At 38.9% G+C, this 15,929-nt stretch overlaps 1 protein-coding gene across 4 annotated transcripts in view; it reads right to left on the minus strand.

Annotated features, from left to right (window-relative positions):
- LOC139934697 (CD109 antigen-like) overlaps window positions 1-15,929 on the minus strand; it is a 106,430-nt gene that overhangs the window by 82,450 nt on the left and 8,051 nt on the right. For 2 of the 4 annotated variants that reach the window (XM_071929058.1, XM_071929060.1), the window contains exons 2-5: window positions 8,427-8,575; window positions 8,017-8,206; window positions 6,968-7,121; window positions 3,828-3,898 (exon numbers count right to left, since the gene is read on the minus strand). In XM_071929058.1, coding sequence (XP_071785159.1) covers window positions 3,828-3,898; window positions 6,968-7,121; window positions 8,017-8,206; window positions 8,427-8,575 — 564 coding nt within the window. Of the gene's footprint in view, window positions 1-3,827; window positions 3,899-6,967; window positions 7,122-8,016; window positions 8,207-8,426; window positions 8,577-15,929 lie in introns of those variants that run through there. The other 2 variants (XM_071929062.1, XM_071929061.1) reach the window with 2 other exon arrangements.

The raw sequence follows: 15,929 nt of genomic DNA on the forward strand, positions 1-15,929 counted from the left end.
TTATCATTATCATTATCATTATCATTATCATTATCATTATCATTATCATTATCATTATCATTATCATTATCATTATCATTATCATTATCATTATCATTATCATTATCATTATCATTATCATTATCATTATCATTATCATTATCATTATCATTATCATTATCATTATCATTATCATTATCATTATCATTATCATTATCATTATCATTATCATTATCATTATCATTATCATTATCATTATCATTATCATTATCATTATCATTATCATTATCATTATCATTATCATTATCATTATCATTATCATTATCATTATCATTATCATTATCATTATCATTATCATTATCATTATCATTATCATTATCATTATCATTATCATTATCATTATCATTATCATTATCATTATCATTATCATTATCATTATCATTATCATTATCATTATCATTATCATTATCATTATCATTATCATTATCATTATCATTATCATTATCATTATCATTATCATTATCATTATCATTATCATTATCATTATCATTATCATTATCATTATCATTATCATTATCATTATCATTATCATTATCATTATCATTATCATTATCATTATCATTATCATTATCATTATCATTATCATTATCATTATCATTATCATTATCATTATCATTATCATTATCATTATCATTATTATTATTATTATTATTATTATTATTATCATCATCATTATCAGTATGGCTTTGGTTGGGGTCGCCAAAACGCACTCCAGAAATCACACCGAAATTACGGTTCAACCTAGAAAGCAGCAATGATGGCAATTAGCACCTGAAGGGTTTGCAACTTTTTTATTTTATGTAACTTTGGTTTGCGGTAACACCATGTGTGTATCTACTTGCTAGGTAGAGTTGTTCTTAGAGAACTGTCTTGCTTTATTCTGCTGCCACGGAGTAGATAATCGAAGGTTCGAGAGACTTCTCAGTTCTGAAAAGAACTGTCCTGCTTTTTAACTATTACCAGGGTGGATGGTATAGAAAATAGACTGGACTACTACTTTAGCTTATAGGATCGTAATTAACTGTACTGCCGAGGAGTCAGTTCTGAATTGAAATATACAGGCATGATGTCTGGTCCTAGGACACAAGTAGGAGCAAGTTACTAGGGGGCTACATGTGCACATTGTGTAAGCTCTAAAAGACTGTTCAAGCTATTTGTTGTTTCTGATTTTTCAAAAGACAAATCATCAGAAAAACGACTTAAAAGTAAGAAGAACCTAATGCCTGCAAGCAGTAAACCTACATGTAAAGGGAAATTGACAAGGTAAATAATTTTGGGTTGAACAACGAAGACTTCCTTTGAAACAAGTTTCACTGATAACGGCTAACCCATGATGTGCTCATATGGACTTCAAATAAGGACCGTTACCCAGGGTCAAGTGGAAGGTCATCTAACATTTTCCTTGACCAAATTTTCTTTCAAAGGCTAAACAAAAATACTTGTTCATGTATCAGCTACTTTTGTAACCAAGTTACTGATGCAGAAACTGTCCCAGATATTAGAAGGAAAAAACATGTGTAACCTCACCTTCAAAATCCAATGCCAACGACTAAATGTAACTATTTTTCTGGCCTAGAAAACCTCTGTAGGGGACCTTAAAATCGCCATGATTTGATGTTAAACCTAATTGACATGACCTTACCATCGTTCCTAATAAGCAAACGATGACAGAGGAATTCCAAGGTTGTGTTTTCAATTTGTTATTTATTCTTCAGATCTCTAGTATGGCATGTATTCTAAACAGTTTTGTAACCTTGGGTGTGTACTTTGTACATGTTATATGTAGATTAAACATGTGTAAGGTGAAGAATACTATTTTATTTAAATTTATGTTTGTTCTCTTTAGGACCAGATGGAGAGGAGAGCCTCTAGAAGGGAACTTTGTTTCTTTCCTGCAATCCGTCGGGCTTCAGCTGGTTCTCTTTCCTCTTGTTGTAAATTTTCATGTTTTATCTCAATAAATGTGCATTATTGACCTTTTTATCTCCCCGAAAAATGAACTAAATGTAGATATAAATACACTGTCATCCATGTTGTCAAGGTAAACTGTTCCAATACACACAAGCTTTGTGTCCTCTAAAGCACGCAACGATCCTACACCAAAATAGAACAGCAAGTGATAGTTCTAATTTTTATATCATTGAAAGCCTCAGACTATCTTTTCCTTCTAGCCTCTGTTTAGTTATGTATTGGCCAAATTGAAAAAAATAATCAAGATGGGCACATCAGGATAAAGGTCAATAGCCAGGGGCCTTGTTGTGATACACTCTGGGGTGCACTGTTTGGTTTGGGAGTTTACCCAACATGCCCCACCTTACTTGGATTGGCAAAGAAAGTATAAGGTCACAAAACATTTTCTAAAAGAAATGATTAGTTTGTTCAAGTTAGTTTTGAATAACTACACAATAACAGTGATCTGATAGATTTTAGTTTTGCATCAGGGATAAAGAATTTAATTTGTTTTTCCCATACATGGATGTCAGCACTGTATACCTTGCCCAGCTCTGTCACGATCACATGCTTTAACACACATCAGTGTACAATGGTGTAAGAGGAATAACAACTTGCAACAAAGGATTGACAGGAAAGTTATAGTCTGGGTGCCTTCAAGTTTTGAGACTGTATTCATGTAGTGTTATTTTAAGTCAGTTCATGGATAATGAGGTACAAATAGAAACTCGAAACAGTGTTCGTTAAATATGGCTATCCATCATGTCCATTCGTGAAAAAGTGACTTTTTGTGTGACTGATGAAAGAGTGAAAGAGCGTGTCATTTGCTGGCAGTTTCCCAGCCTGTTTTGGCTACAAACATGACAACATCTGGAAGAACTTATTTAGGGGTTGCTATACTGGCGTAACATTAAACAAATATTTAAAAAACATGCGTTTCGGAAAAGAAAAAGTTGTTCTATAAGAGCCCCTTAGTTTCTCAAAAACATTACATAAAACTGTTTCATTCAATTGTGAGCCTAGATTGTTTTTGAACATTGCATAACTTGCTTTGTTCCTTGATTAATGTTAATTAGAGAGTTTTTTTGCAGAGGTTGGGGAGGGATTAACTTAGCCATCTGGGGTCGATTTCACAAAGAGTTAGGACTCGTCTTATCTCGAGTTAGGACGAGTAACTCGTCTTAACTTAGGATTAATCTTAAGGTCCGCATGTTACAGTGCAGGCTTGGGACTCGTCCTAAGTCCTAAGATTAGTCTTAAGTTAGGAAGAGTTTTGTGAAATCGACGGCTGTCTCTTGAAACTAAGATGGGTGTCTCAAAAACATGATTAAGTTTGCAAACAAATCAACCCTCCATTTGAATGTTGAATGGTTGTTTTATTATTGCAGTGCAGTATGACTGTATAGACGATGTGACCTGTGACAAAAGATGTTTACAAAAGAGCCACCAAGCCTGTACTTTCTGCAGCTCAAAGGAAGAAAACATAAAATCTTATATTTTATAGAGATGCACTATCTAATTCTTATCAACTTTTGATATGATAAAAGGGGGACACATCTCATATCAACACTTGTCCAGCTTTTACTTTCCGAACTCTTGGATTTATGTGGAAATTATGACACAAAATTCAACTTTCCCATACGGTCAGTGAAGTATATTGCCTGCCAGACTTTAAAAAGAATGTACATGGTTACACTTATTGTAAACAAAGGTCACATGGTCTATACTTTCAAGTTTCAAGTATCAAGTATCAAGTTTCAAGTTGTTTAGTTGGTTATGAGGTTTCAAAATTTATAGAAAAAGGAACACATGTTTTACTTTAGATACTTCATTCCTACCTTAATCTCAACTTGAAACACTCCCATGTATGGCAACATGTTAGGATAAATTGCCATCGCTCGGAAATGAACTGCGTAAAAAAGAGAATGAACAAAATATATTCTTCATTTTTCAATGATTACTACAATAACACATTTCTTCAAGATGAGAAACCTTCCCAATATTGGTATCAATTTCAGGAAAATTTGAACAAGCAAATTGTTGAAAAAAAATAAAGTAAATCCTTGCCATTTGATTGGAGGGTCATTGATGCTTTTTTGTACCATTTAACATGGACTTTTGTCCAATGTTTTTGCACACTAGACCACACCAAGCGCTATATATCAGTAAATAAATAAAAGTATAATGAATAGGGTAGATGGCCTTAGCTTTCGATCCAATCCGGACCTTCTTCAGAGGCATAAAACAAGTACAAAGAAATGCATATCCATTTATAGAAAAAGAGGGGGGAAAGGGATTAATGGAAGGATTCAGAAAGAAGCGGGAAAATAACAGCCAATCAAAGTTTCTATTTCAGAAACTATATTGGTGGCTATGAACCAATAGGAGTAAAGTGGCCAGGACAAAAGATGTTTAGAATGAAAGGATGGGTTACTGGACCATAAAAGTGGTAAATGTATTGTTCGATAACAATGCATGGAAACATGAAAGAGTAGAATTAGAGAGCAAGTTGCATCATGATGCAACTAAGAATGGTCAATTAACAAAGAATAGCAAGATCAAAGGTAGGATGGTATTAAAAATAGGTATGAAGGACCTGTGGAAAAAAGGGGGGGGTTACTTACATGAGATAGTTATAGTATCAAATTTATAAGAACAACTTTAACAAAATTAATTTATACTTTATTTACAGAATATATACAACATATAAGTTCTCACTAGGCAGAAGTGAAGTGGAGGGTAATGGGAAGTTATTTAACACCAGTGTTTATGTTTAGTCCAAAGGGTTTGACTGTCTTGAGTTGGTGAATCCAGTGTGATTCTCTATGCTTGCGGTGTGTGTCATTACCATTGCAATTGCATCAATCACCAGAAGTTCAACATCATTAACACTATGATTGGGGCTGTTGAAGTGGATAGAGACTGGGTACGGTTTCTTGGTCTTAAGAAAGAGACATGATTCGCAAAGCGAAGACTAAGTTTGGTTTTAGTCTCTCCCACATATTGTAGCCCACATCTCTTACATGATATGACATAGACTACATTAGATGTGCTACATTCGGAGTCAGTCATGTCAGTCTTAATGTTGTATGAAGAGCCAGTGGTACGACTCTTCACCTTTAAGTGAGGGCTTAATGTACAGACACGTTTTGCATTTGGAACGGGTGCATTTGGAACGGGTACATTTGTGACAGCCCAGTATATCTGTCGAGGGTTCTGTTCAGACTGTACCTGGGGGAAGTTTGCCCCTGACTAAGATGTCGCCAAGGTTCTTAGGGCGGCGGAATGCAACCATGGGAACCTCAGGGATTGCTGAGTGTAACTTGTTGGAGGAGTGAAGGATATTCATGTTATTATTGAGGATTGAGGAACGTTTGGGTAGTTTGGGGTGGGAGGTGGTGACCAAGGCAACTCTATTGGTAGGTGCTTTTTTGGCTCCCGTGTTGGTCAACAGAGTATGACGAGGTACATTGAAAGCCCTGTTGATTGCAGGTTGGACCCTGCGTTCGCTGTGACCCCTAGATACAAGGTGTTTCTTTAGCTGTGATGAGCGCCTCTTGTACAGGGTATCTGTGGAACAGATATGTCTGATACGTAAGGCCTGACGGTAAGCAATTGCCTTCTTACAGTGACTAGGGTGACAACTGTTGGAGAGAAGCTACTGGTGGGTGTCGGTGGGTTTACTGTAGACATCTGTGACAATGCCATTAGGGGATTTGGTTATTGTAACATCTAGAAAATTCACACTGGTGAGAGAGTATTCGGTAGTGAACTTTATGGTGGGGCGAAATGAGTTTATATGGTTAATAAATTCATCCAAGCTGTCTTGGCCACCACACCAGATGGAGAAAATGTCATCAATAAATCTCCACCAAACTAGTGGTCAGTTGGGGGCGGAGGACAGGAGTCTGTCCTCCAACTGAGACATGAATAGGTTAGCATATGAGGGTGCCATTTTGGTACACATGGCAGTACCCTGTACCTGTAGAAAATGCCTGTCAGAAAATGTGAAATTATTCTTCATTAGAATGTGGCTCATGAGTTCCTTAATATGACTCACTGAGGGGCGGGACTGATTACTAGCATTGAGGGCAGAGAAACATGCACTCATGCCTTCATGATGGGGTATGTTAGTATACAGGGATGAAACATCTAAAGTAACCAGAAAAGCAGAGTCAGGTATTTGGTGCTTGACCTCATCTAGTTTGTGGAGAAAGTCTTTGGTATCCTTGATGAAGGAAGGAATCCGGCAGACTAAGGGTTTGAGAAAGCTATCAACAAACTCAGAAATGCGCTCTGTGGGTCTACCATTCCCAGATACAATAGGTCTCCCCGAGTTATTGGGCTTTTGTATCTTGGGTAGAAGGTAGAACCTTACTGTACGCGGGGTCATGTGGGAGAAGATAGTTAAGTGTACATGTATCTTTCTCAAATAATAAATAAATAAAAAAATACAAATAAACAGGATGCCAAAACACAATCTTGTACAGTTTGTATATTCTTAGACACTGTAATTTTATCCTGTTGGCTTTTTTGCCCATATTTAGAAAATTGTGTTTGAATTTGAGCCTCTCTCTTTAAGGCACTGGGCACTATCGATAAATACTTGAGCTGATGTATCCAAAACATTGTGCATGTTGTGAGAAACAACTTCCTCTGAAGGAATCCATTTTTCTAGAAATTTTCTTTTTTTGCGCTAATTTCTCACTCAAATAACGAAAGACTTCAGCTGAAGCCTTTTATTATGCATCTGAAAGCACAGTTATGCAACTAGGGTGGTTTTTTTTTTCATTAATCCCTTACAAATTCGATGACCAACTGGGCCTAAATTTTCACAGGTTTGTTATTTGATGCATATTATGTTGGGATACACCAAGTGAGAATACTGGTCTAAGATAGTTACCAAAGGTGTCCAGTGCCTTTAAGCTGATGCTTAAACCCATAAATTTATTAGATTTGAGTTGTCTTATTTCTTTACCTGTTTGACCTGGCTTGTAGATTGCCTTGTCACTCTGTACCAAGATAGCGAAACTACTCGAAGAATAATGCAGGTACTTAATCTGACTAAATATCAGACCTCCACTGCCTTCTATTTGAAGCTTGAAACGGTTCACTGTAAGATGCTCAGGAACCTAAACATTTACACAGAAATCTTGCCCTTAACCTTAAATATCTTTATACGATAGCAAGATTAATTTCACACTTTAACTGTCATAAAATATCAATTCATTTGCATTGAAATAACCTGACGACTGACGACTGACAACATTCATTAAGGTTCTTCTTATAAAGAGTACATTCTGAATCTCATTTCTGCTTTGAATTACTTTGTTTTGCTTTTCTTTTATAACAACATTCCTGTTACAAAGAGAAGAAATCTTGCCAGTAAAAGCAATCTTATTAGTATGGGAGTCGTCTACCTTTTTCTGCTTCTGTTTAGAAAATTTGGCATCTTAGCGAAACAAAATCCATAAAAATTGACTGTTTTTTTTTATCACAGGTTGGTGCTTTTAGCAGTACTTCTCTTGACATCACAATTAAATTTATCTTATTTCGACTTCTTGTATGTTAATATCTCGTATCAATTGCAAATCCAAATAGTAGTGATAAAAATAGAACAATTTCTTGTTTTGCTTATTTCAAATCACGAGCGCCCTCACGTTGTCGAATAAAGTACAAATTGCCTATTATTTCCAAATATTTGTCATATATTACTTTTTACCACTAGTTAACACGGACTACATTTGTAAACATTTTCTGCTTGAAACAATTCAGCTGCTCGGGTTGTGTCTGATGGTACAACCTTACATGTATGTAGAACTAAACTGTGTGAACAAATAATCGTTTCACAGACTGGCATTGTTTACTTATCATTCAAAACCACAGCTTTGATGATGCCGAATGGTTAGACAGTAGGAGTGTATTTCAAACGGTTGTTGCAGTAAGATATTATTTCAAGGGGCTGTTTTTATTACAAATTAGTAACTGCTAAATTACTCTTCACATCATACGTTTGTAACACCCTACCTGAATAGTCATCATAGAGGTTGCTCCTGGAGCAAATGTCTCCGATGCTGTGGCAACATTCTCCATGCTCCTTCCTTCTTTCAAAATGGTGGCCGTAACCATGACATCACTTGCTGCTTCCAAAATAGACACACTCATAGTGAAGGGCAGTCCAGCATGGATTGTATTGGGAGCAAGGATGATGTACGTCCTAATAGCAGAAGGGAAGGGTGCTAGTTTTAGATGAGTGTCTTGCATGCAATAATGGAAAGACTCAAACCCGCTCCATACTTAATAATACTAATAAACAATAATGAAAACACTGACTGTTGAGATGATCATAAAGTCTGAGTAGGGGAATAATTGGTAAACAAGTTCAGATTAATAAGCAGGAGATTGACATGCTTTGAAGGTGTAGGAAAGAATTTGACCTCTTGTGATTTTCTGGTGCTTCAGTAGCCAATGGTTCATGCTGAGCCAAAGCTCCATGGATGCAGAGTGCTGCAAGGCACAGCAGCCATAAACTCACTGGTACTTCTCTCATCCTGGTTCCCACCAAAAGGAGCTTTAGTTTCGAAATCTGCAAGATAAGAAGATAGAAATAGTGAGTAGTCAGATGGAGCACAGAGTACAGTGCTCCATGACTGGGGGCCCTGGGGCCAGCCTAAGGCAGTATCCATGGTGCGCTTGAAGCTAGCATAGGGAGTGCAGAATACAGCACTTCAAACCTAAGGGCCCAGGGGACAGCCTTAGGGCAGTATCCATGGTGCGCTTGAAGCTAGCATAGGGGGTGCAGAATACAGCACTTCAAACCTAAGGGCCCAGGGGACAGCCTTAGGGCAGTATCCATGGTGCGCTTGAAGCTAGCATAGGGGGTGCAGAATACAGCACTTTAAACCTAAGGGCCCAGGGGACAGCCTAAGGGCACTGGTGCGCTTGAAGCTAGCAGAGGGGGTGCAGAATACAGCACTTCAAACCTAAGGGCCCAGGGGACAGCCTAAGGCAGTTGTGCATTAAGATACATAGCATAGGGAGCACAGAGTACAGTGCTCCATGGCTGGGGCCAAGGCGCCAGCCTAAGGCAATATCCATGGTGCGCTTGAAGCTAGCAGAGGGAGTGCAGAATACAGCACTTCAAACCTAAGGGCCCAGGGGACAGCCTAAGGCAGTTGTGCTTGAAGATAGCATAGGGAGCACTGAGTACAGTGCTCCATGACTGGGGGCCCTGGGGCCAGCCTAAGGCAGCATCCATGGTGCGCTTGAAGCTAGCATAGGGAGTGCAGAATACAGCACTTCAAACCTAAGGGCCCAGGGGACAGCCAAAGGGCAGTATCCATGGTGCGCTTGAAGCTAGCATAGGGGGTGCAGAATACAGCACTTTAAACCTAAGGGCCCAGGGGACAGCCTTAGGGCAGTATCCATGGTGCGCTTGAATCTAGCATAGGGAGTGCAGAATACAGCACTTCAAACCTAAGGGCCCAGGGGACAGCCTAAGGCAGTTGTGCATTAAGATACATAGCATAGGGAGCACAGAGTACAGTGCTCCATGGCTGGGGCCAAGGGGCCAGCCTAAGGCAGTATCCATGGTGCGCTTGAAGCTAGCATAGGGAGTGCAGAATACAGCACTTCAAACCTAAGGGCCCAGGGGACAGCCTAAGGCAGTTGTGCTTGAAGATAGCATAGGGAGCACAGAGTACAGTGCTCCATGACTGGGGGCCCTGGGGCCAGCCTAAGGCAGCATCCATGGTGCGCTTGAAGCTAGCATAGGGAGTGCAGAATACAGCACTTCAAACCTAAGGGCCCAGGGGACAGCCAAAGGGCAGTATCCATGGTGCGCTTGAAGCTAGCATAGGGGTGCAGAATACAGCACTTTAAACCTAAGGGCCCAGGGGACAGCCTTAGGGCAGTATCCATGGTGCGCTTGAAGCTAGCATAGGGAGTGCAGAATACAGCACTTCAAACCTAAGGGCCCAGGGGACAGCCTAAGGCAGTATCCATGGTGAGCTTGAAGCTAGCATGGGGGTGCAGAATAGAGCACTTCAAACCTAAGGGCCCAGGGGACAGCCTAAGGGCAGTATCCATGGTGCGCTTGAAGCTAGCATAGGGGGTGCAGAATACAGCACTTCAAACCTAAGGGCCCAGGGGACAGCCTAAGGGCACTGGTGCGCTTGAAGCTAGCAGAGGGGGTGCAGAATACAGCACTTCAAACCTAAGGGCCCAGGGGACAGCCTAAGGGCACTGGTGCGCTTGAAGCTAGCAGAGGGGGTGCAGAATACAGCACTTCAAACCTAAGGGCCCAGGGGACAGCCTAAGGGCACTGGTGCGCTTGAAGCTAGCAGAGGGGGTGCAGAATACAGCACTTCAAACCTAAGGGCCCAGGGGACAGCCTAAGGCAGTTGTGGATTAAGATACATAGCACAGGGAGCACAGAGTACAGTGCTCCATGACTGGGGGCCAAGGGGCCAGCCTAAGGCAGTTTCCATGGTGCGCTTGAAGCTAGCAGAGGGGGTGCAGAATACAGCCTTCAAACCTAAGGGCCCAGGGGACAGCCTAAGGGCACTGGTGCACTTGAAGCTAGCAGAGGGGGTGCAGAATACAGTACTTCAAACCTAAGGGCCCAGGGGACAGCCTAAGGCAGTTGTGGATTAAGATACATAGCATAGGGAGCACAAAGTACAGTGCTCCATGACTGGGGGCCCTGGGGCCAGCCTAAGGCAGTATCCATGGTGCGCTTGAAGCTAGCATAGGGAGTGCAGAATACAGCACTTCAAACCTAAGGGCCCAAGGGACAGCCTAAGGCAGTTGTGGATTAAGATACATAGCATAGGGAGCACAGAGTACAGTGCTCCATGAGTGACTTAGGGGACAGCCTAAGGCAGTATCCATGATGTGATTGAAGCTAGCATATGGAGTGCAGAATACAGCACTTCAAACTAAGGGCCCAGGTGAACGCTTAAGGCAGTATCCATGATGCCCTTGAAGCATTTGTCTAATTTTTCCCCTTTTTTCTTCTGTTGTTTTCTCTGTTGTTGGTTTCTGTGAGTCGTGTTCTACTTGCTTTTAAAACATTTTTTTCATTAAATGGGGGTTCAATGGTTACATTTGCAGTTTTTATGTACTTAATTTCCGAAAGATTATATTTTAATGTAAATGGGAAAAAAATACAGGTCTCCAACTTTAGGTTAAAATGGTGTAAAAATGCCACCAGGATTCCCCTTCAATTAAATATTGAATAAATTTACATTTTACCTTTGACATTTTACCCTAAAATCTTTTAAAACGTAATTGGAGGCGGTGGAAAATAAGGGCATCACAAAAATCTGCTCCTTGTGGAGCCTCTCTAAGTTTGAAATAAATTGGACTTTATCTCAAATGAAAGTCACTCTCCTCATTAATTTGCAAAATTCATTTCCTTTTAAATCCCCCTAGTTTTACTGATAGGAACTACTCCTTGTCATCATCAGCAAGAACTAAACCATGCAATAGACCTCATTAACGTGTTAACTGTTAGGTAATTAGAGAATTGTATAAATCAAGTGTTTCTTATATCTTCACACAGACCCAATTTTATTACGCATCTGGCATCTGGACATCAATTGTCAAAGATCATGTTGAGCCCTTTTCACATGGTGATATACATACATGTTCATGTAGCAAAGTGGTTTTAATAGCAAGGCTCCATTGCTTTTCTAGCATGGTCCCGAAATTTTACAAAAAGCACATCATATGAAAGGACAACAACCTTTATACTGTCAATAAAAGATGGCAAATTTGAGATGATTTAGTCTATATGACTAAAATTTAAAAAAACAGTCAAAAAGTCAATTTTGCATTTAAAGACATTGGACACTAGGCCTAATGGTATTGTCAAAGACCAGTTTTCTCAATTGGTGTATCTCAACATAAAATAACAAGCCTGTGAAAGTTTTGGCTCAATCGGTCATCGAAATTGCAAGATAATTAAAGAAAAAACACCTTTGTCACAAGTTGTGTGCTTTCAGATGCTTGATTTCGAGACCTCAAATTCTAAACTTGAGGTCTCAAAATCTGAGGTCGTGGATTCAAATTCGTGGAAATTACTTCTTTCTCGAAAACTATGTCACTTCACAGGGAGCCGTTTCTCACGATGTTTTATACTACCAAACCTCTCCCCATTACTTGTTACCAGATAAGTTTTTATGCTAATAATTATTTTGAGTAATTACTTATAGTGTCCATTGCCTTTAAAATAGATAACTATTAACTAACCTCAGAAATACAAAGAAATATAATTATGTCCATGCAGAAAGAATAATCCCTAATACAATAACATCTAAGATTCCAACTTGGGAGATAAAAACTGATGAAAAAAGTTTTCCATCATAACCCATTTCTCTGGAGTGAAATGACTCTCAAAATACTTTATTAACAAATGCTGATTAGTCTTTTAACCAATATTCATAAATACCACAGACAGTTTCTCTACTCCTTTTGGTGGAGAGCACGTCACATGGATGTGCATAAACCTTTTGTTAATGCACATTGGAGCTTCCGCGTGTCGGGTGCGCAAGATTATAAGGCGACTGCAATTCATAGCTATCAGCGCGTAATCAGCACGTACACACAACCAACGCGCATCAAACAGATTCTTCACAAAGTTTTGGTAAAAAATATTTCAAACCTCGAATTTTCAATTGTTAAAGTGTCTATAACTATCTTTTTTGACGTTTTTTTTAACAAAAGGGCATTTATGAATGGGAATAAAAGAGTAATTGACTCGTTCTTCAACGTCCGTTTAAAACCTTGCAGGGTCGTTGCCGTGTGATAAAGGACATGGCCGCCGACCCTGCCGGCTTTAAACTACAGTGAAAGAACTCATCACTACCCCTTTATTCCCTTAGTTTTTATTGCAATTATCTTTAAGAGTGATTACCAAATGTTTCCCTGGAATTTGCCAGGTTTAACATTTAATGACTTAAGTGTGAAAATGTCATCAACATTTCCTAGGATTTTCCTGGGAAATATTTAGTTTGAAAGGAACATAATGTAGTATCATGTAACAAATTAATGATCAGTTGATCAGATATTCAGATGTCCCAATGATTTCTAAGGGATATCGTCAATCCACACAGCTTTGATATTAGAAGGGATAAAAATAAACAGTTCAAAAACTAAAAGCTTGATACACATACAGCAAATCTGATTCTGAAATGCTACCATTCAAACTAAATTGTTTGTACAATGAAGTGAAAAGTACAATTACTAAACAATTATTTGTTATTCTCATGTTTTAAAAAGTGGCACTTAGTTTGACATTTCTAAACATTGGCTATAAATCAAATAAAAAAGGATTAAAAAATATAGCAAACGACCTAACCTCACTAGAACAAAATAAATTAAACCAGTTTTAAAAAGACTAAAAGCACAAGAGGTAAAATACATAAAACTTTGAATACAGTAAGACAATAGGGCTGAAAGCCAATCATTACAAATACACAACAAATGCCAATCAGCAATTAAGAAGGAACCGTACTGAGCTATAAAATGTATGGTGTTCATAAGGCTAAGGCAAAGTGAAATAAAATAAAAACAGTTGATTGCCAAGTTATCCCAAAAAGAGAAGAATGAGTGCTTTTTATTTTTGTTTGTTGTCATTTCTTTTAAAGGAGACCACCAACCATTCTAATTTAGACTGGCAACAAATTTTTCAGTTTAAAGTCAACGCTTTCTTAAAAATGTAGTTTACACGTCTTAAAGACAGTGGACACTATTGGTAATTGTCAAAGACTAGTCTTCACAGTTGGTGTATCTCAGCATATGCATGATAAAATAACAAACCTGTGAAAATTTGAGCTCAAATGGGCGTCGAAGTTGCGAGATAATAACGAAAGAAAAAACACCCTTGTCACACGAAGTTGTGTGCTTTCTGATGCTTGATTTCGAGACCTCAAATTCTAAACTTGAGGTCTCAAAATCAAATTCATGGAAAATTACTTCTTTCTCAAAAACTACGTCACTTTAGAGGGAGATGTTTTTCACAATGTTTTATATTATAACACCCCTTGCAAGTATTCTGCCTGCTCATTGGTTTAGAGCGCGTCACATGACATGTCTTAGTTTTGCTAGACGACGGCCGTGTGATAGTGCGTCGGTTTGCCATGCGCTAGTCCGAAGACTAGCACACGGCGCCGTGCGCTAGTCCGACAGACTAGCACACGGCGTGCAGTACCCAGACGTCCGTTGCGTGTACGAGGATCATAAATTAATAGTCTGTAATCATTTCGGATTGCACGACACTACATGCAACACAGTAAGTAAAAGTGTTTGCAATCTGTATTCGCGTCGTCCGTGGATTGTAGCATTCAGGTCTGTAACTTAATAATAATAGTACAGTATTTAGAAATGTTTGGGGTGTTATAAAACAAATATTGACTGCTTTTACTCGTGCCATGGTTAAAAACTATGACTCCCTCGGTGATCCCCGGAGCGTTCTATTTTCCCTCGGCTTCGCCTTGGGAAAACAGAACGCTCTGGGGATCACCTCGGGAGTCATAGTTTTAACCATAGCACTCGAAGCAGTCAATATTTGTATACTATCAACCTCTCCCCATTACTAGTAATCAAGAAAGGTTTTATGATGATAATTATTTTGAGTAATTAATTACCAATTGTCCACTGCCTTTAAAAGATGAGTAAGTTTACTGAGAAATGCACAGGAGATTTTTCTTTTTGAAATAAAAATATAAAGTAAAAAATAATTTCAAAAAAGGATGCGGCCTCAAAAAAAAAATTAGGAGGGGATGATCAAGCAGTGTTTTTTTTTTACTTTGCCTCAAATAATGACAGACGTCAGAAAAAGACCATTAAAGAACACTCTTTGAAAAATCAACGATGATAATGATGTATCACAGAATGACAGATACATGTATGCTCTAAAATAAAACTCACCAGTGAAGAGTTTTTAACGATGTACCTCGTAAGACAGCAACACACGTAATGATTAGGAACCTATTGTACTGCTCTCTTAAACGCTGCTTTTGCTATTAAGAAACATAATACCAGGCAGTTTCAGTCCCTATGCAGAGACAAAACAAACACCTTTTATTGTTATTAGCTACACACAGTGACAGGGGCATAAAAAATGCACCAGGGGCCGATTTCACAAAGATCTAAGATTGATCAAACTGCAAATCAATCGTAGTTGCTAAGTAAAGTGTGATGTCAGAATACAAATCACTATGGTGATACTGAAAATTTGTCTTGCGATGAATTTTATTGCTTTGTGGAATTGGCACTATAATAATAATTTGGGGGCTAATCGTCCTTACTCGCAGCTAGAGCTGAATTGCGAAGGACGCGGCTACAACGTGTTCGAGAAGCAGGCATGCAAGGGCGCATTCAGCTGCCAGCTACATCAACCCATTATGACCACGGAGCACAGCCAAGATCGAAAGTGTTTGATTTTTTCCTGAGGGAGGAAAACCGGATTGTCTGGAAAACCCTCGTGGCACAGCAGAGAACCAATGCACAACTCAACTCACGTATGGCCCTGACCGGGAATCGAACCGGGGTCACCTTGGTGAGAGACGAGCGCTTTACGCACAAGCCAACCGTGCAACTTTTTAAAACATTTGGTAAAGTCCTAGAAACTCTAGTGCAACAAAATTTGCATTGCTAATAGCAGGCCTAATACTTTTTCCCTTTTTCCCCCTAAAAAACCATTAACCATTTGTGCATGATGACTCCATTCTGCAATGATTAGGAATGAACTGTGATCAGTAGGCGCACACCACTCCACTAAATGTTTTGTACGAATATCTTATAAAACAAGACAGGTATTCCTAATTCTACTTTCACCAAAAAAGGAGGCGAACAGCCCACAAGCACATGTTATCCTTGCATTCAATTTTCTGCTTTTGAAGGGAAGGTACCCGTTTGGTAATTACATGTACTCA

This window comes from Asterias amurensis, chromosome 3 (genome assembly GCF_032118995.1).
Source record: "Asterias amurensis chromosome 3, ASM3211899v1".
In the NCBI taxonomy this organism is placed as follows: Eukaryota; Metazoa; Echinodermata; class Asteroidea; order Forcipulatida; family Asteriidae; genus Asterias; species Asterias amurensis.